The sequence below is a fragment of the Cherax quadricarinatus genome, chromosome 19 (genome assembly GCF_038502225.1).
Source record: "Cherax quadricarinatus isolate ZL_2023a chromosome 19, ASM3850222v1, whole genome shotgun sequence".
NCBI lineage: Eukaryota > Metazoa > Arthropoda > Malacostraca > Decapoda > Parastacidae > Cherax > Cherax quadricarinatus.
Genome location: NC_091310.1, coordinates 46,592,858 through 46,616,857, shown reverse-complemented (window position 1 = coordinate 46,616,857; position 24,000 = coordinate 46,592,858). Strand labels below are relative to the sequence as shown.

Here is a 24,000-nt window from a genome sequence, read left to right as displayed (position 1 = left end):
GAATGGAATGAATGAATGGAAGTATATGAATGAATGAATGAATAATGGATATGAATGAATGAATGAATGAATGAATGAATGATATAAGAATGAATGAATGTAATGAATGAATACGATGAATGAATGGAATGAATAATGAATGAATGATGAATGGAATAATGAATGGAATGAAAAATGGAATGAATGGAATGAATACATGGAATGAATGAATGGAATAGAATGAATGAATGGAATGATATGGAATGAATGAATGAATAGAATGAATGAAAATATAATGAATGAATGAATGGAATGAATGAATAGGAATGAATGGAATGGAATAATGAATGAATGTAATGAATGAATGAATGAATGTTATGAATGAATGGAATAATGAATGAATGAATGAATAAGAATGATGAATAGAATACATGAATGAATGAAAAGTGAATGAATGAATGAATGAATGAATATGATGGAATACATGGAATAAATGAATGAATAAATGAATGAATGAATGAATGAATGGAATGGAATGAATGGAATGAATGAATGGAATGAAGGAATGAATGAATAATGAATGGAATGAATGAATGAATGAATTGAATGAATGAATGTAGAATAGTATGAATGAATGAATGAAAATGGAATGAATGAATAATGAATAATGAATGAAGGAATGAATGAATGAATGGAATGAATAATGAATGAATGCATGGTGAATGAATGGTGAATGAATGAAAGTCGAATGGAATGAATGAATAGAATGAATGAATGAATGAATGGAATGGAATGAATGAATGAATGAATGGAATGAATGAATGAATGGAATGAACTATGAATGAAGTAACAGGAATGAATGGAAAATGAATAGAATAGAATGAATGAATAAATGAATGAATGGAATATTGAATGAATGAATGAATGAATGAATGGAAAGGAATGGAAGGAAGGAATGAATGGAATGAAGGAAGAAAGGAATGGAATGAAGGAATGAATATGAATGAAGGAAGGAATGAAGGAATGCTAAGGAATGAATGGAATAATGAAGAAAAGAATGAAGGAAGGAAGGAGAATAGAAGAAAGGAAGAAAGGAAGAAAGGAAGGAAGGAAGGAACGAAGGAAGGAAGGCAGGAAGGAAGGAAGAAAGAAAGAAAGGAAGGAAGGAAGGAAGGAAGGCAGAAAGGAAGGAAGGAAAGAAGGAAGGCAGAAAGGAAGGAAGGAAAGCAGGAAGGAAGGAAGGAAGGAAGAAAGAAAGAAAGAAAGAAAGAAAGGAAGGAAGGAAGGAAGGAAGGAAGGAAGGAAGGAAAAAAGGCAGGAAGGAAGGAAGGAAGGAAGAAAGGAAGGCAGGAAGGAAGAAAGGGAAGGAAATCATATTAATCACAAAAGGCGTTATAAATTACGTATTAATGTCAACTAGATCCAAGTTTGCCACAGTGACAAGTCTTGGTCCTGTGATGACCCGCCCCGCCGAACTTATATTACTCTGGTCAAAACCTTCCACTGAACAGCCCCGTCATTAGTTATGTATCACATCGCAGGAAAAAATAGCTAAATTAATTACACCGCTTACAATATAAGGAAACAATGCTCCTTTATACGGTTTTTTTTTTTCAGAGAATGAACTTAAAAGAAAAAAAGTGTCTTAAAATCGAGTAGCGTGTACTCATGTAGCAGTGAGTACTTGACATATACTGTGACTCCAGCGACGACACGAACTGCTGGTTCTCAGCGTGCTCGTTCAGCAGGCGTCGCACCTCCCCTGCTGGAGGTTACCTGGAGGTTATTCCGGGGATCAACGCCCCCGCGGCCCGGTCCATGACCAGGCCTCCCGATGGATCAGGGCCTGATCAACTAGGCTGTTACTGCTGGCCGCACGCAGTCCAACGTACGATTTGCCACAGCCCGCTGATCCGGCACTGACTTTAGGTATCTGTCCAGCTCTCTCTTGAAGGCAGCCAGGGGTTTATTGGCAATTCCCCTAATGCTTGATGGGAGGCTGTTGAACAGTTTTGGGCCCCGGACACTTATGAAACCTCATGTACCAGCAATGTATCCTTTAAGTCTTGTGTACCATATTGTGTAATAAAGGATATTTACTGGTAAAAATGTTCAAAAATGGCTTCAGGAAGAAATCCAAATATTTTTTCCTCGAAGCCTTTTTATCCACTTCTCCGAGGCTGTGGGTCCCACAATTTTGCACTTTAGGTGGGCACCATCCTATGTAAAACAAGTGTTGGTTAATATGAAATGACTCCCTTTCTGATCAAATATTTCTCCCCTTACTTCCACCGTCACTCCCATGGCAACATATACCTCTCTCTCTCTCTACAAAATCCTCTTACTGCTGAGTTCCAACCCCCTCCCCTGATGAGGGACGGTGTACCCCTGTGTCCCCTCACATGCGCCTTATCCCCCCCTTCACCCTTCATCCAGGAGGTGTGTGTGTGTGTTTCCCCTGATCACCCCTGGACGCTCCCACGACTCTACACTCACCCATTAACAACTATATCTGACGTTATCCCAGGCCCACACCACTGTTCTCTCGTTCTCTCTCTCTCTCTCTCTCTCTCTCTCTCTCTCTCTCTCTCTCTCTCTCTCTCTCTCTCTCTCTCTCTCTTTCACATACACACACACACCAAGAATTGTAGAGATTTTTGAAATGCCATAATGACATTATAATTAGGCGGGGCCAGGAGCTAGGACTCGATCCCTGCAACCTCAACTAGGTGAGTACACACACACACACACACACACACACACACACACACACATACATACACACACACACACACGTTTCGACCCCTGCAACCACAATTAGGTGAGTACAAAATGGTAACTAACACACACACGGGAAAGGGCAAAGAAGATCGCAGACAGAGTACAGGCTAGGGGGCCAAAGACTGCAAACCTCACTCAAGGAAAAGGATCTCGGGGTGAGTATAATACCAAGCACATCTCCTGAGGAGCACATCAACCAGATAACTGCTGCAGTATGTGGGCGTTTGGCAAACCTAAGAATAGCGTTCCGACAACAAGACTAGTCTCGGAGTTAAGGGGACTGTCCTACGAAGAAAGGTTAGGGAAAATGGACCTGATAACACTGGAAGACAGAAAGGATACCTGGAGTTTACCTGGAGAGAGTTCCGGGGGTCAACGCCCCCGCGGCCCGGTCTGTGACCAGGCCTCCTTAGGTCAGTGTCCCAGGATGCGACCCACACCAGTCGACTAACACCCAGGTACCCATTTTACTGATGGGGAACATAGACAACAGGTGGAAAGAAACACGTCCAATGTTTCTACTCTGGCTGGGAATCGAACCCAGGCCCTCACCGTGTGAAGCGAGAGCGTTAACCACCAGGCCACCAGAGACATGATAACGACATATAAAATACTGAGAGGAATTGACAAGCTGAACAGAGACAGGATGTTCCAGAGATGGAACACAGCAACAAGGGGTCACAATTGAAAGTTGAAGACTCGGATGAGTCAAAGGGATGTTAGGAAGTACTTCTTTGGTCACAGAATTGTCAGGAAGTGAAAAGATCTGGAAAGTGAGGTAAAGGAGGCAGTATCCACACATAGCTTTAAGAAGATATATGATAAAGCCCATGGAGCAGAGAGGAAGAGATTCTACCTACCTACCTGTGTCAGCATAGTTGCTGACACCTGGACCTAATAGCGACCAGTGAAGAGGCGGGCCAGGAGCTATGAATCGACCCCTGCAACCACAATCAGGTGAGTACACACACATGGAAGATCAGACAAAGAAGACATTTTTCTGGCCACAAGAGGCATCACAAGAAGACAAAGTTGTGACTCGAGAGAAAAGTGAGAGGAAAGTGAGAGTAAGGTGAGAGTAAGGTGAGAGTAAGGTGAGAGTAAGGTGAAAGTAAGGTGAGAGTAAGGTGAGAGTAAGGTGAGAGTAAGGTGAGAGTAAGGTGAGAGTAAGGTGAGAGTAAGGTGAGAGTAAGGTGAGAGTAAGGTGAGAGGAAGGTGAGAGTAAGGTGAGAGTAAGGTGAGAGTAAGGTGAGAGGAAGGTGAGAGTAAGATGAGAGTAAGGTGAGAGTAAGGTGAGAGTAAGGTGAAAGTAAGGTGAGAGTAAGGTGAGAGTAAGGTGAAAGTAAGGTGAGAGGAAGGTGAGAGTAAGGTGAGAGGAAGGTGAGAGTAAGGTGAGAGGAAGGTGAGAGTAAGATGAGAGTAAGATGAGAGTAAGGTGAGAGTAAGGTGAGAGGAAGGTGAGAGTAAGATGAGAGTAAGATGAGAGTAAGTAGTGGTGGTACTGTCCGTGGCGCTCCATCTCTCTTACCATTACAATATAAGCGGTTTCTCAGTTACGTAGCCTACTGCAACACTCTACGATCAACACCTGCGCTCACGCACATCAACACCTGTTACTCTACGAAAAACATATGGAGAGACAAGGAAAGAGCGAGAGGTGAGAGAAGAAGCAATGAAGAGGAGGAAGGAAGAGAAGGAGAAGCTTGATCTGAAAGACCAATGAAAGTGTGGAGGGGGCAGCGTCCCCTCCCTTTAACCTCTCCTACCACTAACTACTTGTGGTGGGTGCCACAAGGGGAGGGGGTTTAAGGGGGTTGAATAATGGGGCCGACGTTACAATCAATGACATTCCCCAACTAGCCAGTGAACACCTGTTGTAGGGCTGGGAGAGGAACGGATGGGGATGATGGTGGTGGCTAGTGGAGGGGAAAACATGAAGAGTACGAACAAGGGAGAAGAGGCGAGGGAGGGAAGACGAAGGCCAGGGAGATGACGGTGAATTATGAGAAGGAAAAAGAGGTTAAAGCAACCGAACTTAGAAAGAAAACGATTCCCCTACCTGGAGGGTGTTCCGGGGGTCAACGCCCCCCGCGGCCCAGCCCTTGACCAGGCCTCCCGGTGGATCAGGGCCTTATCAACCAGGCTGTTACTGCTGGCCCCTGATCAGCCAGATTGTAGTGCATAGGTTGGACTGCATGCATCTAGCAATAACAACCTGCTTGTTCATCAAGAGAAATGGGAGGCTTGATCCTGGACCTTGTCTGGAGCAGAGGTGAGAAACAAACATTATAATATAATGTACACACCGCCGTAACAACATACTGGAGTCAGAAATATGGGATGAAGCGCAAAATAAACCCAGTGAAAGGCAGGCGTGCCGTGGACACAATACGAGAACGCTGTATCAACATCTGTGAACCCAGACTTTTTAACACCTTATCAGAAGATATCAGAAATACTGCCGCAACAAGAGTAGATGTCCTAGGGAAGAAACTCGACAAGTAGCTCCTCCAGATGCAGGATCAACCAGGCTGTGAGAACACTGTAATCACTATGATAACGCCCTGACTGTGAGCAACAACACTCTTTGATCACTACAATAACACCATGAATGTGTCTATCTGGAGTCTGCCTGAGAGCTCCGAAGGGTCAGCGCCCCTGTGGCCCGGTCCATGACCAGGCCTCCCGGTGGATCAAGATTGATCAACCAAGCTGTTACTACTGGCCACACGCAATCCAACGTACGGCCCACAGCCTGGCTGGTCAGGAACTGACTTTAGGAACCTATCCGGTTCCCTCTTGAAGACAGCTAGAAGTCTGCTGGTGATTCCTCATGTATAACAGACAAAGAGATATAAACCACAGAACTGTGTCTTCCTTTGCCGACGATATTAGGATTTGCCTGAGACTGTCATCCACTGAGGACACCGCAAATCTCCAAGCGGATATAAACCAAGTCTTCCAGTGGGCCACAGAAAACCATGTGAAGTTCAGTGAGGACAAATTTCAGTTACTCCGTTATGAAAATATTTTAATAACACACTAGAACAGAAGACTAATGTGAAGGATTTAATACTGATAATGTGAGAGAATCTCACTTTCAAAGATCACAACAATGTCACTATCACAATTGCGAGGAAGATGATAGGATGGATAATGAGAACCTTCAAAATAAGGTATGCCACGCCAGTGATGATCCACTGTTCTCTCTAGGCTGGAATATTGCTGTACACTAACAGCCCCTTTCAAGGCAGGCGAAATTATAGACCTGGGAAATATACAGAGAACTTTCACTGCACGTATAAACAGTCAAGAACCTCAATTGCTGGTACTGAAGTCCCTTGACTTGTATTCTTTGGAATGCAGGCGAGAAAGATACATCAAAATTTACACCTGATAAATCCCAGAGGAACTAGTCCCAAATCTTCACACAGATATCACACCCTACGAAAGTAACAGACTTAGAATGTAGGGCAACATCCCTCCGATGAAAAATAGGGGCGCTGTGTGTACACTGAGACCACAAAAGTGTCAGGAGCTTAAGACTTTTCTAGCCGCCTCTCAGCATACATAACGGGGGTTACCAACAGACTTTTGGCTAACTTCAAGAAGGAGCTGGACAGATACCGAAAGTCAGTACCTGACCAGCCGGGCTGTGGTTTGTATGTTGGATTGCGTGTGACCGGCAGTAACAGCCTGGCTGATCAGGAAATGATCTACCACGCGGGGACGTTGACCCCCAGAACACCCTCCAGGCAGGTAGGTGATTAAGTTAACACCTTCACTATGATGAAGATAACACCTTCACTGAGGCTGGGATAACACACTGTGGTCAAGATAACACCCTCACTGTGGTCAAGTTAACACCCTCACTGTGGTCAAGATAACACCCTCACTGTGGTCAAGTTAACACCCTCACTGTGGTCAAGATAACACCCTCACTGTGGTCAAGTTAACACCCTCACTGTGGTCAAGATAACACCCTCACTGTGGTCAAGTTAACACCCTCGCTGTGGTCAAGATAACACCCTCGTTGTGGTCAAGATAACACACTGTGGTCAAGATAACACACTGTGATTAAGATAACACCCTCACTGTCGTCAAGATAACACTGTGGTCAAGATAACACCCTCTATGTGGCCAAGATAACATCCTCACTATGGTCAAGATAACACACTGCGGTCAAGATAACACACTGTGATTAAGATAACACCCTCACTGTCGTCAAGATAACACTGTGGTCAAGATAACATCCTCACTGTGGTCAAGATAATACCCTCACTGTGGTCAAGATAATACCCTCACTGTGGTCAAGATAACACCCTCACTGTGGTCAATATAACACCCTCACTGTGATCAAGATAACACCCTCACTGTGACCACCCTCGCTACCATCATGGCTGATATCGTGTCATGTTGCACACACTGCGAATGATCGCGATAGCTGCCTGCGTGTCGGGTCCTGTTATCAGATCCGTCGCCAGTGTTGTCTTATCGCGTCGGATGCGGATGGGGAGATGGTTATCTGAGAAGGGTGAGGGCGAGGGGGGCGGGTTATCGAAGAGCGATAGCTATCGTAACCTAGCAGGCTATCGTCATTTTTTTAAGGGAAGGAAGGGGTAGATGGGGAGGGGTGGGGAGGGGAGGTGTTGGGGGTGTCCGACACTTGCCAAATTTGTGTTAATGATGCACTTCCGCTCACTGCCCTCTCTCTCTCTCTCTCTCTCTCTCTCTCTCTCTCTCTCTCTCTCTCTCTCTCTCTCTCTCTCTCTCTCTCACCACAATATGTGTGGTGGGAGTGAGTGGGGTGGTGAGCTGGGCAGTGGTGAGTGGGGCAGTGGTGAGTGGAGCAGTGGCGAGCAGGGCAGTGGTGTGGAGGTGGATGGGCGTCCTTCTACCATGTGCTGGAATGAGGGTGAATCACCACCCTGTGACGCTATATGCTGCAGACATCTCTAATATCAATTCGTCTTCGAAGAAGCCATTGATTGCATGGCCATGCACTCCACCCCAGGCTCAGACTCGTGGAACTTCATATCCATAAAGATTGCAATAAACTCTTATAACGATAGACAAGACTAAACACTGGAGTCATTCCACTGTCATTAAAATCCACTGATACATCTTCACTCCACAAACCACGGTAGGGGCGGGGATTGAAATCGCGGTAAGTCGTAAAACTTCAGACCGACGTGTTAGCCACTCGGCCAGCTCGCTACAATAAGATTCATCCAACTAGGTATATTTATACATAATAGTAAGGTTAGCATAGGCACCACTGCAACCACAAATGCAAGTTTTTACGGATGAGTCTCCCACCAGCAATCGTGTCATTACGATTTTTTGAATCACTCCACAAAGGTGGTAGTAGTAAAGCAACTGCAAAATTCTAAACACCAAAAGCCCTAACATCCACATCATCGAGATTTTTGAAAGTGTTTTAAGAAGCAAGAGTGAACATTACATGGAATCACAACAGTTGCACAACCCAGATCAACATGGGTTCAGAACAGGTCGTTTCTACCTTTTGCAACTGCTGGATCATTACGACATGGTCTTGAATGCACTTAAAGACAAGCAAAATGCAGACGTTGTATACATTAACTTTGCACAAGCCTTTGGCAAGTGCAAAATGATATAGTTACATACAAAATGCGAACAAGAGGAATAATTGGGAAGGTGAGCAGATAGATGTTTAGCTTCCTCACAGAATCCAAAGAGTAACAGTAAACAGTGAAGTCAGTAGCTGCTACAATGATGAGTTCTCTCCCCCAAGACACGGTACTCGCCCCACTTTTCTTTCTCATTCTCAAATTTGACACACATGGACATAAACCGAAGCACTGTATCATCCTTCGCAGATACAAGAATTTAAATAAAATAAGTCTTCCAGTAGGCTACTGACAACAAAATTATGCTCACTGAGAATAAATTTCAGTTACTACGTCAAGAAAGAATGGAGAAAATATAAACAAGATCAGAGTACAAGACCAACTCAAACTACTCAATATAACGCAAGTCAGACATGAGAGGCCTAGGAGTTATAATGTTAGATCTCACGTTCAAGAAGCACGACAATGTTATTACCGCAACTGCAAGAAAATAATAGGTTGGATACCTTATTTATTTTTATTATCACACCGGCCGATTCCCACCAAGGCAGGGTGGCCCGAAAAAGAAAAACTTTCACCATCATTCACTCCATCACTGTCTTGCCAGAAGGGTGCTTTACACTACAGTTTTTAAACTGCAACATTAACACCCCTCCTTCAGAGTGCAGGCACTGTACTTCCCATCTCCAGGACTCAAGTCCGGCCTGCCGGTTTCCCTGAATCCCTTCATAAATGTTACTTTGCTCACACTCCAACAGCACGTCAAGTATTAAAAAAACCATTTGTCTCCATTCACTCCTATCAAACACGCTCACGCATGCCTGCTGGAAGTCCAAGCCCCTCGCACACAAAACCTCCTTTACCCCCTCCCTCCAACCCTTCCTAGGCCGACCCCTACCCCGCCTTCCTTCCACTACAGACTGATACACTCTTGAAGTCATTCTGTTTCGCTCCATTCTCTCTACATGTCCGAACCACCTCAACAACCCTTCCTCAGCCCTCTGGACAACAGTTTTGGTAATCCCGCACCTCCTCCTAACTTCCAAACTACGAATTCTCTGCATTATATTCACACCACACATTGCCCTCAGACATGACATCTCCACTGCCTCCAGCCTTCTCCTCGCTGCAACATTCATCACCCACGCTTCACACCCATATAAGAGCGTTGGTAAAACTATACTCTCATACATTCCCCTCTTTGCCTCCAAGGACAAAGTTCTTTGTCTCCACAGACTCCTAAGTGCACCACTCACTCTTTTTCCCTCATCAATTCTATGATTCACCTCATCTTTCATAGACCCATCTGCTGACACGTCCACTCCCAAATATCTGAATACGTTCACCTCCTCCATACTCTCTCCCTCCAATCTGATATTCAATCTTTCATCACCTAATCTTTTTGTTATCCTCATAACCTTACTCTTTCCTGTATTCACCTTTAATTTTCTTCTTTTGCACACCCTACCAAATTCATCCACCAATCTCTGCAACTTCTCTTCAGAATCTCCCAAGAGCACAGTGTCATCAGCAAAGAGCAGCTGTGACAACTCCCACTTTTGTGTGTGATTCTTTTATCTTTTAACTCCACGCCTCTTGCCAAGACCCTCGCATTTACTTCTCTTACAACCCCATCTATAAATATATTAAACAACCACGGTGACATCACACATCCTTGTCTAAGGCCTACTTTTACTGGGAAAAAATTTCCCTCTTTCCTACATACTCTAACTTGAGCCTCACTATCCTCGTAAAAACTCTTCACTGCTTTCAGTAACCTACCTCCTACACCATACACTTGCAACATCTGCCACATTGCCCCCCTATCCACCCTGTCATACGCCTTTTCCAAATCCATAAATGCCACAAAGACCTCTTTAGCCTTATCTAAATACTGTTCACTTATATGTTTCACTGTAAACACCTGGTCCACACACCCCCTACCTTTCCTAAAGCCTCCTTGTTCATCTGCTATCCTATTCTCCGTCTTACTCTTAATTCTTTCAATTATAACTCTACCATACACTTTACCAGGTACCTATAGCCTTCAAAACAAGAGATGCCAAGCCAGTAATCCTCTTCAGGTCACTCGTTTTCTTTATAACAGAATATTGCTGTGTATTAATTAACGGCCCCCTTCTAGGCAGGCGAAATTACTGAGCTGCAAAATGCACAGAGAACCTTCAAACATCTAAATTAACGGGAGCGCTTGAAGTGCCTAGAACTGTACTCAATAGAAGGCAAGAATGATGCATCATAATCGACACCTGGAAGATACTGGAGAGATTGGTTCCTAACCTGCACACCGAAATAACTACATAAACACAAGAGGCTTGCCAAACAGTACAAAATACCTCCAATGAAAAACAGGGGAGCGATAAGTACACTGAGAGATAATTCAGTAAGTGTTAATTAAGAGACCACGACTCTTCAACACCCTTCCTTCATGCATAAAGGGAATTACTAACAAAAATATAGCTGTCCTCAGGAGGAAACTCGGCAGATTCCTCAAAATAGTTCCAGATCAGTCAAGCTGTGGAGTATATATTAGACTGAGGGGGAAGGGGACAGGCACCAACAGTTTCATCGATCAGGCCAGATACCAGGAAGTTTGGTCCGGGACCGTGCCGCGGGGACGGGGGTGTGACCTTTGGAAACTACTCCAGGTAAATATTCATGGTGACTCACAGCACCAGCTTCACCCTTGAGAATGAGTGACTGTTACTCATTTTTAAGCACATATTACTAACAGTGCGAATAAATGTTACTCAACATTCATCACCTTGTGTAAGCGAATGTTACACAACCCTTCATGCGCATACAAATAAGTTTCCCTTAAAAATACAGTTGCATTGCTTGGTTCACGCTCTGACCTCACCGATGTTTAGATATTAGATGTATTATGCAATAGTTATGTACGTTCCTTCAACTGTCGAGGTCAGTCCGTTCCCCAAGGTCTGCCCAAGCCCTTCCCCAAGGTCTGCCCAGCCCTTCCCCAAGGTCTGCCAAGCCCTTCCCCAAGGTCTGCCAAGCCCTTCCACAAAGTCTGCCAAGCCCTTCCCCAAGGTCTGTTAATTCCACCCCGAGGTTACCTGTAGCTACATATAGGAGATTTGTCCTTACTCCCCCCCATCCCCATCCCACCCAAATTCTATCAGTTCCGCTCAGAGGTCTGTCAACTTCCACCCCGAGATCTGTCAACTAACGCTTCTGTCTACCATTCTATCACATTCCCCAACAGCAAGAGGCCTTCTTGGCTCCCCATTATCTCGTCAAGTAATGGACGGACAAGAGTGGACGCAACAAGTATACAAGTTTACTTCACCGAGTGTGTAAGCACTTGTAGGCTACTCGAATAAAGCTTATCTTCATCTGAGCTTTAAGACAGGCATGCCTCTTGAGTTTACAGCAGCTGGTGTAAGCGGAGCGTGAATACTCATCCTGCTGACTCACCAGTCATTAACACTTACTCATCTCTTAATACCGGGCACACAATAGGAAAAATGGTGGCATTCTTCCCTATATATATATATATATATATATATATATATATATATATATATATATATATATATATATATATATATATATATATTTCAACAAGTCGGTCGTCTCCCACCGAGGCAGGGTGACCCAAAAAAGAAAGAAAATCCCCAAAAAGAAAATACTTTCATCATCATTCAACACTTTCACCACACTCACACATTATCACTGCTTTTGCAGAGGTGCTCAGAATACAACAGTTTAGAAGCATATACGTATAAAGATACACAACATATCATATATATATATATATATATATATATATATATATATATATATATATATATATATATATATATATATATATATATATATATAAGAGAGTTTATGAGGCTGGAGTAGACAGGTGAGAGACATACAGTATTATAATCTGTCCGCCTGAGGTGAGAGACTTCAGCAAGGTAATGAGGATATCTTCATACAAGAAATAAGAATAGCAATGGGGGAGCTAGAAGGAAGGTGGACAGAGAATAAGGGAAGGAAGGAGGGTTGGTGGGGGAGGAAGAATGAGAGAGAGTAGGAGGGATGGTAGAGGGGAGGGAGGCGCCATGTGTCTGGCGAAACATGTGGAGCAATATGTCTTGTTTACAATTAGTACGCAAATAGCACATGTCCTGTGTAAGGAATACAGATACTGAGTACGTGAAGTGAGAGTCCGTGACTAGAAACGATCTTCAGCGTATCCCTCAACCAGGTACAAATTATCTTCGGAATAATAACTTACCTCGAAATGACGGTCTTGTGAGTGTGAGTGTGTGTGTGTGTGTGTGTGTGTGTGTGTGTGTGTGTGTGTGTGTGTGTGTGGGCGGTGCCGGCGGAAGCAGCCGCTGAGGAAGTGGGTTTTTGTGGTGTGTGTGTGTGGAGGTCGTCACGGGAAGGCAGCAGGCCTGGAGGTCGGGTCAGGTCAGTTATAGAGGCCCGTGGGAACCTGGCCAAGGTGGACAGATGAGGCCAGATGTGCGACAGGGCAACCACCAGTATTGACGCACACAGCCGACGTCACCAACCGCCGCCAGCTGCATTCCCAGATCCCACTGATGATGCCTCATCGCCATCCCTCTATTACACTCTCTCATACTCAACCGTAAGCAAATTAATTACTTCCTTGAAACGCTGGTTATGTATTTTTCCTTATATTGCCTTCAGATTGATCACTTTAGTGGAATAATACGGTATAGGGTGGATTTGTTAAAGAGAACAAATTCGATGCTTAGCATCCCATCACACACCCGGCTGAGAGCCTTGTGAGTGGCTGAGCTGCGTTCTGGGCGGAGTCTTGCTCATCCTCGCCCATAAATACTCGCGACTCCAGGGTTTGTGTACAGTTTCCTTACCCTCACAGTGAGTGAACACCAGAAGTTACTCCTCTTGTGATATACTCCAACACGTTCATGAAGATGAGGGCTCAACGCTGCATGTCACCAGTGCAAGCCGTTATGGATGGCAAAGTCCACAAGGCTCCACCCAAGACTGAGGGTGCTGAGGTGCTTATGTACCTGGAGCGCCTCCAACACCTGGTTCCCCTCTGTCCCAAGGATCGTCCAGTCACAAAGCTAGAGCTGATCCAGTCTGTTATCGACTACATCTACGACTTGGAGGACGCCCTGGGCACCAGTGACGATGACTCCTCTTCCGAGGAGGACATGGACTTCGTTGAGAGTTCCTGAGAAGGGACGCAGACCTCGTCGCCTCCGCTGTGTTTCCGGGAGCGACGAAACAGCGTCCAGTCAGTTGGGGCGCTAGGGTAGTGAACAATTGCTGCCGGAGTGAAGCAGTGTGATAGACACTTGGCACACTCTCATGGCACTCCCTTCCCGCGCCCCTGCCACGTAAAGTGCCATCTTGACCTCATCTAGCCTCGTTCACCTCACACTTGCAACCAGCACCGTACACGCCCACCTGCCAACCCTTGCTGGTAAGTTTCTCATCTTATGTAAAACTCGTTAATAAGTTGAGCTAAACCCATGATTTATACAAGGCAAGGAGGCTTTATTTTTAAAGTCCCTGATTTTTTTTAACTCAAGCGACGTTGTTTCAAGCTATTGAATTGTTCTATCCATAATTTCTACATATTTTTTTAGAGGAAATTTCTTAAGTTAACAAGTTAATTTAGTTTGCAAATTATAAAAAGTTATTCTATTTTCTTTACAGACGGCTTAAGTATGACGCTTATACCGTAGCGGAGCATCCAGATTGGAGCTGCTCTCACGAGGGACCCAACACGCCACCAGCAATGTCAACAAGAAGTCTCCATCTCGTGTCCACCTGCCCCCTTCCGTGCTCTGTATAATTGTGCTACGTTCTTCTACAACAGTGTTCTACACCTTTGTTCTACACTACTACAACTGAATGGTAGAGTGCGAGTACTTGAAGGACTGAGTTGGACTGCCTGGACGTTAGCAGCAAGAGTAGCTTACCTATCGAGGCTGCCTTGATGAACTGTGAAGAGAGCAACGTGAGGGTGGTGGGTGGAGTTGGTGTGGGCGTGCTGGTGGGTTGAGTTGGTGTGGGCGTGCTGGTGGAGGGGCGGGGTGTTGTCTTCTGGTACTTCATCCCATCTACCTGCTGATCTTATCATTAACATTCCCCTAGGAACATAATGATTTTGTTTAAAGACAGTAGAGTTATAGAGCCATATATTTCTATATATATAATGTATATTTATATCAATGATCAATTTTCTAAATAAAATATTTCATATAGAGTGTGTTTCCACTATATTCCATTCGAAAAAAGGCTTTCTGGATGCTGTTGATAATATTGGTCTAAATAAAAGACAAATATATATTGATTCAATTCAATTCTCTCTACTCTGGCAACTGACATTTTTAACGCCGTAAACTGCATGGTTGACTACCGCACTATCTCCATGTTGCCACAGCTACCATACAGTATCAGCGACCATAACTACCATATACAATGACCACAAAACTACCATCCACCACATTGACAACAACCGCCATAACTTTGAGTTTCGAGTCCTTCTACTCCCGGAGCCCGGCCATGGGCCAGGCTCGTCTGGTGCTAGCCTGGTTAACCAGGTTATTTCTGCTGGTGGCCCTGTCACCGCCATCACAGCCTGGTTGATCTGGCACCTTACACCTCACGGAACGTAAAACTACTGTTACATTAATACACTGGACCACAACCGCCATACGGGTTTTGTGCTCCCCATAACTATAATATATTCATTATTATTATTATTATTATTCATGCAGGGAGCAGTAAAACCGTAAGGGTCTCAGAGGTTTGACCTGGGGAAGGAAGAGTGTTGCTCTTAATTCCTTGGATCAAGAGGCAGCAATACAGGTGGAGGCACCTAACTGCCTGCGTCACACCTGCTGATTAGCATAATGAATGAAAGCCGCATGCGACGTGCGCATGAATAATGTACACAAGCCAGGCCAACACTTGACTTTGTGAAAGTCAGTCAGTCAGTCAGTCAGTCAGTCTCTCTCTCTCTCTCTCTCTCTCTCTCTCTCTCTCTCTCTCTCTCTCTCTCTCTCTCTCTCTCTCTCTCTCTCAGCTTCACATTATCCTGCTTTCCGTGTTCAGTACTAAGCCGCGGTGAGTAAGAGCCCTGGGTAAGGATTTATCAGTGGTGAGTCAGCAGCAGCAGAGTACGTACTGTTTACTCCAGCTGGATGTCAAGCCTTGTTTTCCCCAAATGAGATTCCCATTCTTGCCTGACTTGACTGAGAATTAAGTCCTGGTGGTCTTATGAGGTTTGTTGGCAGGCACAGTCAAGACGGAGGAAACTGACAGACCTCGTGAAGGAAGGGAGGAAACTGACAGACCTCGTGAAGGAAGGGAGGAAACTGACAGACCTCGTGAAGGAAGGGAGGAAACTGACAGACCTTGTGAAGGAAGGGAGGAAACTGACAGACGTCGTGGGGATGGGGAGAATTATTAACCTCTAAGCAGAATTGACACCTCGGGGTAAAATAATAATTAATAATAATTATTATTATATGGGTAGTGAAGCACCTTGTTGCTGGTGAAGAAACTTGATCAAAGGAACTGAAGCTGCCATCTATTCCTCGGATCAAACCTGACAGCTTCCCATTCCCCCAGGCGCTTTATGACCTTAGCGGGTTTAGCGCATCGTCAGAGATATAATAACATTCCAGATATAGCCACACGGATAATTTTTTTAAGGTTTGAAGCCTGTCTACTATACGAGGGTTATGAAGGTTGCTTCTCACATATACTCACCAATATGTGGTTGCAGAGGTTGAGCCTCAGCTCCTGGACAATTTACACCACCAGTAAATCCAGTGTATATACACAGATGACATCTAGGTGAGTACAAATAGGAAGCATGTCTGTCTCGCCCTCATCAGACGGAGGATCGAGCCTCCATTACGTCTTGCGCTGAATGACCCTCAAAGTACGTAGTATTTAACGCCTCTCGGCCAGATCTGAAATCTATGCGAGAGGCGTTAAGCACTACGTACCTTGCTGTAGTGTAAATAATTGTAAATAATTATCTTTCTCCACATCTTGTCGGTATGTTAGCCACTACTTATGACCCTTGCAGGCTTAGCGCTTCTTTTTTTATTATAATAACAGCTGGCCACTGCTTGCCTGTGCACTACACGGTCTAATAATAATCTTCACTTCTACAAGTACATGATACAACTTATACAGACATAGTTGACATCACTGACATACTGTATAGAAAGCTGCTGGTTATACATAGCATTTTGGACAACTTAGATTATCTTTGTCCCCAGGATGCGACCCACACCAGTCGGCTATCACCCAGGTACCTACTTGCTGCTAGGTGAACAGGGACAGCAGGTGTAAGGAAACACGCCCAATTTCCACCCATACCGAGGATCGATCCACGGACCTCAGTGTGTGAGCAGAGTGCACTATCAACCGAGCAACGGGACACTTATGGCTATATTCCTAATCTAACTTAGGTATCTAAACTACAGTCTTAGGCTACGTGAACAATTTGCTAGTGACTTACACTTAATAGTTTACAATTAAGGCCTAAGATGTAGTCGTGGCACTTCTGCTGCCCCTCCTGTGGTTTAGTAAGTGATGTAGTCGTGGCACTTCTGCTGCCCCTCCTGTGGTTTAGTAAGTGATGCCTCCTCTCTTAACCCCAACTTACCAAAACCCCTCTTACCAAAACCCCCCTTACCATAACCCCCATACCATAACCCCTCTTACCATAACCCCTCCTTACCATAACCCCCCTTACCATAACCCCCCTTACCATAACCCCTCTTACCATAACCCCTCCTTACCATAACCCCCCTTAATATAACCCCCTTACCATAACCCCCATACCATAACCCCTCTTACCATAACCCCTCCTTACCATAACCCCCCTTAATATAACCCCCTTACCATAACCCCCATACCATAACCCCTCCCATAACCCCTCCTTACCATAACCCCCCTTAATATACCCCCTTACCATAACCCCCCTTACCATAACCCCTACTTACCATAACCCCCCATAACCATAACCCCCCTTACCATAACCCCCCTTACCATAACCCCCCATACCAAAACCCCTTTACCATAACCCCTCCTTACCATAACCCCCCTTACCATAACCTCCCTTACCATAACCCCCTTACCATAACCTCCCCTTACCATAACCCCCCTTACCACAACCCCCTTACCATGAACCCCCTTACCATAACCCCTCCTTACCATAACCCCTCCTTAGCATAACCCCCCTTACCATAACCCCCTTACCATAACCAACACCTTACCATAACCCTCACCTTACCATAACCCAAACCTTACCATAACCCCCCTTACCATAACCCCTCCTTACCATAACCCCCCTTATCATAACCCTCCCCTTACCATAATCCCCTTACCTTAACCCCCCTTACCATAACCCCCTTACCATAACTCCCCCTTACCATAACCCCCCTTACCATAACCCCCCTTACCACACCCCCCTAACCATAACCCCCCTAACCATAACCCCCCTTACAATAACCCCCCTTACAATAACCCTCCTTACCATAATCCCCCTTACCATAACTCCCCTTACCATAACCCCCTTACCATAACCCCCCTTACCATAACCCCCCTTACCATAACCCCCCTTACCATAACCCCCTTACCATAACCCCCCTTACCATAACCCCCCTTACCATAACCCCCTTACCCCCTTACCATAACCCCCCTTACCATAACCCCCCTTACCATAACCCCCTTTACCATAACCCCCCTTACCATAACCCCCCTTACCATAAACCCCTTACCATAACCCCCCTTACCATAACCCCCCTTACCATAACCCCCTTACCATAACCCCCCTTACCATAACCCCCCTTACCATAACCCCCCTTACCATAACCCCCCTTACCATAACCCCCCTTACCATAACCCCCCCTTACCATAACCCCCCTTACCATAACCCCCCCTTACCATAACCCCCCTTACCATAACCCCCCCTTACCATAACCCCCCTTACCATAACCACCCTTACCATAACCACCCTTACCATAACCCCCCTGGCTTCTAACTTTGGCTAAAATGACGGAACACAAGTTTTCCCAACAGAAAACTTGTAGAAGTTTGTTGTATTTCTTAATCCCTCAGCCCCTCTCTCTCTCTCTCTCTCTCTCTCTCTCTCTCTCTCTCTCTCTCTCTTCCTTTCCTCCTCCTACGGTCTACTCCCTCTACATCCTCCTCTCTCCATATATCTACAAGTATACGCTACTCCCTCCCTGCCCAAGGACGGAACACATCTACGCGTCCTGGGCCCTGAATATCATGGTGGTGGCCAGCACCTGGGTGTCCTGGCCATCATGGTTGTGGCCAGCACCTGGGTGTCCTGGCCATAATGGTGGAGGCCAGCAGCTGGGTGTCCTGGTCATCATGGTGGAGGCCAGCAGCTGGGTGTCCTGGGCATCATGCTGGAGGCCAGCAGCTGGGTGTCCTGGGCATCATGCTGGAGGCCAGCAGCTGGGCATCCTGGTCATCATGGTAGAGGCCAGCAGATGGGTGTCCTGGGCATCATGGTGGAGGCCAGCAGCTGGGTGTCCTGGTCATCATGGTGGAGGCCAGCAGCTGGGTGTCCAGTCACCATGGTGGAGGCCAGCAGCTGGGTGTCCTGGTCATCATGGTGGCCAGCACCTGGGTGTCCTGGGCATCATGGTGGAGGCCAGCAGGTGGGTGCCCTGGTCATCATGGTGGAGGCCAGCAGCTGGGTGTCCTGGGCATCATGGTGGTGGATAGCAGCTGGGTGCCCTGGTCATCATGGTGGAGGCCAGCAGTTGGGTGTCCTGGTCATCATGGAGGCCAGCAGCTGGGTGTCCTGGGCCTCATGGTGGTGGCCAGCAGCTGTGTCCTGGTCATCATGGTGGAGCCAACACCTGGGTGTGGAGGCCAGCAGCTGGGTGTCCTGGTCATCATGGTGGAGGCCAGCAGCTGGGTGGGCAGCAGCTGGGTGTCCTCATGGTGGAGGCCAGCAGCTGGGTGTCCTGGGTCATCATGGTATAGGCCAGCAGCTGGGTGTCCTGGGCATCAGCTGGGTGTCCTGGTGGCCAGCACCTGGGTGTCCTGGTCATCATGGTGGAGGCCAGCACTTGGGTGTCCTGGGCATCATGGTGGAGGCCAGCAGCTGGGTATCCTGGGCATCATGGTGGAGGACAGCACCTGGGTGTCCTGGGCATCAGCGAGGAGGCCAGCAGCTGGGGGTCCTGGGGATCATGGTGGAGGGCAGCAGCTGGGTGTCCTGGGCATCATGGTGGAGGCCAGCAGCTGGGTGTCCTGGGCATCATGGTGGAGGCCAGCAGCTGGGTGTCCTGGGCATCATGGTGGAGGCCAGCACCTGGGTGTCCTGGGCATCATGGTGGAGGCCAGCACCTGGGTGTCCTGGGCATCATGGTGGAGGCCAGCACCTGGGTGTCCTGGGCATCATGGTGGAGGCCAGCACCTGGGTGTCCTGGGCATCATGGTGGAGGCCAGCACCTGGGTGTAAGGTGATCCTTCCACCAGTCATTCCTTTCCTTAATCGTCTCACATTACTCATTACACCTGTACCACCTGACACACACCACCACCACCACCTGACTCACACCACCACCACCACCACCTGACTTACACCACCACCACCTGACTCACACAGCCACCACCTGACACACCACCACCACCACCTGGCCCACACCACCAGATACCGAAAGTCAGTGCCGGCTCAGCCGGGCTGTGGCTCGTACGTTGGACTGCGTGCGGCCAGCAGTAACAGCCTGATTGATCAGGCCCTGATCCACCGGGAGGCCTGGTCATGGACCGGGCCGCGAGGGCGTTGATCCCCGGAATAACCTCCAGGTAACCACCACCACCTGACCCACACCATCACCACCACCTGACACACACCACAACCACCTGACGCACACCACCACCACCTGACCCACACCACCACCAAATGACCCACACCACCACCGCCACCTGACCCACACCACCACCAAATGACCCACACCACCACCTGACCCACACCACCACCGCTACCTGACCCACACCACCACCAATAAAGATCGAGAACCAAAACCTAGTCATTGTGGTTGTATACAAGCCACCAGATGCAACCTCTCAACAGTTCAAGGAACAGCTACTGAAAATTGATTACTGTTTGGAAAACCTTTCAGCTCTATCCCCAAACATCTCACTGCTTGGTGATTTCAACCTAAGGCATACAAAATGGAAGAATGTAGCAAATAATGTTATAGCTGAAACAATCCCCGGAGGTAGCGCAGAAGAAAGGTCACACACACATGAGCTACTAAGTCTCTGCGAAAAACACACCTTAAGCCAGCAGATAGTGGAGCCAACAAGACTAGAAAACACACTTGACCTTATCTTCACAAATAATGAGGACCTGATAAGAGACATAAGAATATCAAAAACAACTAATTCCGATCACAACCTAATCGAAGTCCAGACGTACATGCATAGGGGTCCTGATCAGCAGAATGCATGTACCTGTGAAGGTGTCTTCACAAAATACAACTTCAACAACAAGAACATCAACTGGGACCAGGTAAACCATGTCCTAAACGAAACATGTTGGGAAGATGTCTTAAATGACATGGATCCAAACCAGTGCCTTGAAAGGATCAACTTCCTGGTAGCCGAAGCATGTTCTAGGCATATTCCCCTAAGAAAGAAGAAGAGCAGGAGTAAACTGGAGAGAAAAAGACGCTCCCTCTACAGAGGACGACGAGAAGTCCTGAGCTCCTCAGGAGTGCTAGAATATCTGATACACGAAAGGAGGCGCTGACCAGGGAAGTGGATACTATCGAACTTAAGCTAAATGACTCTTACAGGAACCAGGAGAGGCAGGAGGAGCTTAAAGCTATTAGTGAAATTGAAAGAAATTCAAAATATTTCTTTTCATATGCCAAAAACAAGGCAAATACCACATCTAGTATCGGGCCCTTACTCAGACAGGATGGGACTTACACAGATGACAACAAGGAAATGAGTGAAATATTGAAATCCCAGTACGACTCTGTGTTTAGTGAACCACTAATCGGTCTGAGGATCGACGACCCAAATGATTTCTTCATGAATGAGCCTCAAAGCTCCATAAATGTATGCCAGATTTCCGACATTACCCTAGCTCCGATAGATTTCGAAAAAGCCATTGACAACATGCCTATGCACTCAGCCCCGGGCCCAGACTCGTGGAACTCTGTTTTCATTAAGAACTGCAAGAAACCCCTCTCGCGTGCCCTAAGTACACTATGGAGGAGGAGCTTGGACATGGGTGAAATTCCACAGTCACTTAAAACAACGGATATAGCCCCACTCCATAAAGGTGGCAGCAGAGCATTAGCTAAGAACTATAGACCAATAGCTCTGACGTCCCACATCATAAAAATCTTTGAAAGAGTGCTAAGAAGCAGGATTGCAAATCACCTGGATTCCCAAAATCTGCACAATCCAGGGCAACATGGGTTCAGAGCAGGTCGCTCCTGCCTCTCACAACTACTGGATCACTATGACATGGCCTTGGATGCACTGGAAGAAAATCAGAATGCAGATGTAATATACACAGACTTTGCAAAAGCATTTGACAAATGCGATCATGGCGTAATAGCCCATAAAATATGTGCTAAAGGAATAACTGGGAAAGTGGGGAGATGGATCTTCAACTTCCTAACAAATCGAACACAAAGAATAGTGGTCAACAGAGTTAAATCGGAGGCTGCCATAGTGAAGAGCTCTGTTCCACAAGGCACAGTACTCACCCCCATATTATTCCTTATCCTCATATCAGACATAAACAGAGATATACACCACAGCAGCGTATCATCCTTTGCGGATGATACTAGGATCTGCATGAGGCTGTCATCTGCTGAGGACGCGGTTAACCTCCAAGAAGATATAAACAAAGTTTTCCAGTGGGCAACGGTAAACAATATGATGTTCAATGAGGACAAATTCCAACTACTCCGTTATGGAAAACTGGAGGAGATAATAACTAGAACAGAGTATACTACTGACTCCGGCCATACAATAGAGCGGAAAAATAATGTAAAGGACCTGGGAGTAGTAATGTCTGAGGATCTCACTTTCAAGGATCACAACAGTGCCACGATCGCACGTGCAAAGAAAATGATAGGATGGATAATGAGAACTTTCAAAATGAGAGATGCCAAGCCCATGATGATCCTTTTCAAATCACTTGTTCTCTCTAGGCTGGAATACTGCTGTACATTAACATCTCCATTCAAAGCAGGTGAAATCGCAGATCTAGAGAGTGTACAGAGATCCTTTACTGCACGTATAAGTTCTGTCAAGCACCTTAACTACTGGGAACGCTTGGAAGCACTTGACTTGTACTCGTTGGAACGCAGGAGGGAGAGATATATCATAATCTACACTTGGAAAATCTTGGAAGGAATGGTCCCAAATCTGCACACAGAAATCACTCCCTACGAAAGTAAAAGACTGGACAGGCGATGCAAAATGCCCCCAATAAAAAGTAGGGGCGCCATTGGTACACTAAGGGAAAACACCATAAGTGTCCGGGGCCCAAAACTGTTCAACAGCCTCCCATCAAGCATTAGGGGAATTGCCAATAAACCCCTGGCTGCCTTCAAGAGAGAGCTGGACAGATACCTAAAGTCAGTGCCGGATCAGCCGGGCTGTGGCTCGTACGTTGGACTGCGTGCGGCCAGCAGTAACAGCCTAGTTGATCAGGCCCTGATCCATCAGGAGGCCTGGTCATGGACCGGGCCGCGGGGGCGTTGATCCCCGGAATAACCTCCAGGTAACCTCCAGGTAACCACCACCTGACCCTCACCACCACCACCTGACCCTCACCACCACCACCTGACCCTCACCACCACCTGACCCTCACCACCACCTGACCCACACCACCACCACCAGACCCTCACCACCACCACCTGACCCTCACCACAACCATCAGACCCTCACCACCACCACCTGACCCTCACCACCACCACCTGACCCTCAACACCACCACCACCTGACCCTCACTACCACCACCAGCTGACCCTCACCACCACCACCACCACCACCTGACACTCACCACCACCACCATCACCACCAGACTCACACCACCACCACCAGACCCTCACCACCACCACCACAACCATCACCACCACCACCACCAGACCCTCACCACCACCACCATCACCAGATCCTCACCACCACCACCATCACCACCACCACCACCACCACCAGACCCTCACCACCACCACCAGACCCTCACCACCACCACCACAACCATCACCACCACCACCACCAGACCCACACCACCACCTGACCCTCACTACCACCACCAGACCCTCACCACCACAACCACCAGACCCTCACCACCACCATCACCAGACCCTCACCACCACCAGACCCTCACCACCACCACCAGACCCTCACCACCACCACCATCACTACCACCACCAGACCCTCACCACCACCACCACTAGACCCTCACCACCACCATCACCAGACCCTCACCACCACCATCACCAGACCCTCACCACCACCACCACCAGACCCTCACCACCACCACCACCATCACTACCACCACCCGACCCTCACCACCACCACCACCACCACCACCAGACCCTCA

The 24,000-nt window shown here is 46.9% G+C and overlaps 2 protein-coding genes across 3 annotated transcripts in view; one reads left to right on the top strand and one right to left on the bottom strand.

The window, feature by feature from the left end:
* Positions 1 to 24,000, bottom strand: part of LOC128688398 (uncharacterized) — a 216,221-nt gene that overhangs the window by 112,362 nt on the left and 79,859 nt on the right. The window contains exon 1 of one of the 2 annotated variants that reach the window (XM_053776252.2): positions 12,640 to 13,088. The exons of the other annotated variant lie outside the window; for it this stretch is intronic. The gene's annotated coding sequence lies outside the window, so the exon portion shown is untranslated. Of the gene's footprint in view, positions 1 to 12,639; positions 13,089 to 24,000 lie in introns of those variants that run through there. 2 annotated transcript variants of the gene reach the window in all.
* Positions 13,226 to 14,617, top strand: LOC128688400 (protein extra-macrochaetae). The gene is made up of 2 exons (XM_053776254.2): positions 13,226 to 13,830; positions 14,067 to 14,617. Exon 1 carries the CDS (start codon positions 13,307 to 13,309, stop codon positions 13,580 to 13,582), a length of 276 nt encoding a protein of 91 aa, XP_053632229.1. The 5' UTR covers positions 13,226 to 13,306; the 3' UTR covers positions 13,583 to 13,830; positions 14,067 to 14,617.

What these genes read in the sequence shown, in the direction of transcription:
- LOC128688400 (XM_053776254.2), top strand. Translation starts at nt 13,307, where the DNA reads ATGAAGATGAGGGCTCAACGCTGCATGTCACCAGTGCAAGCCGTTATG.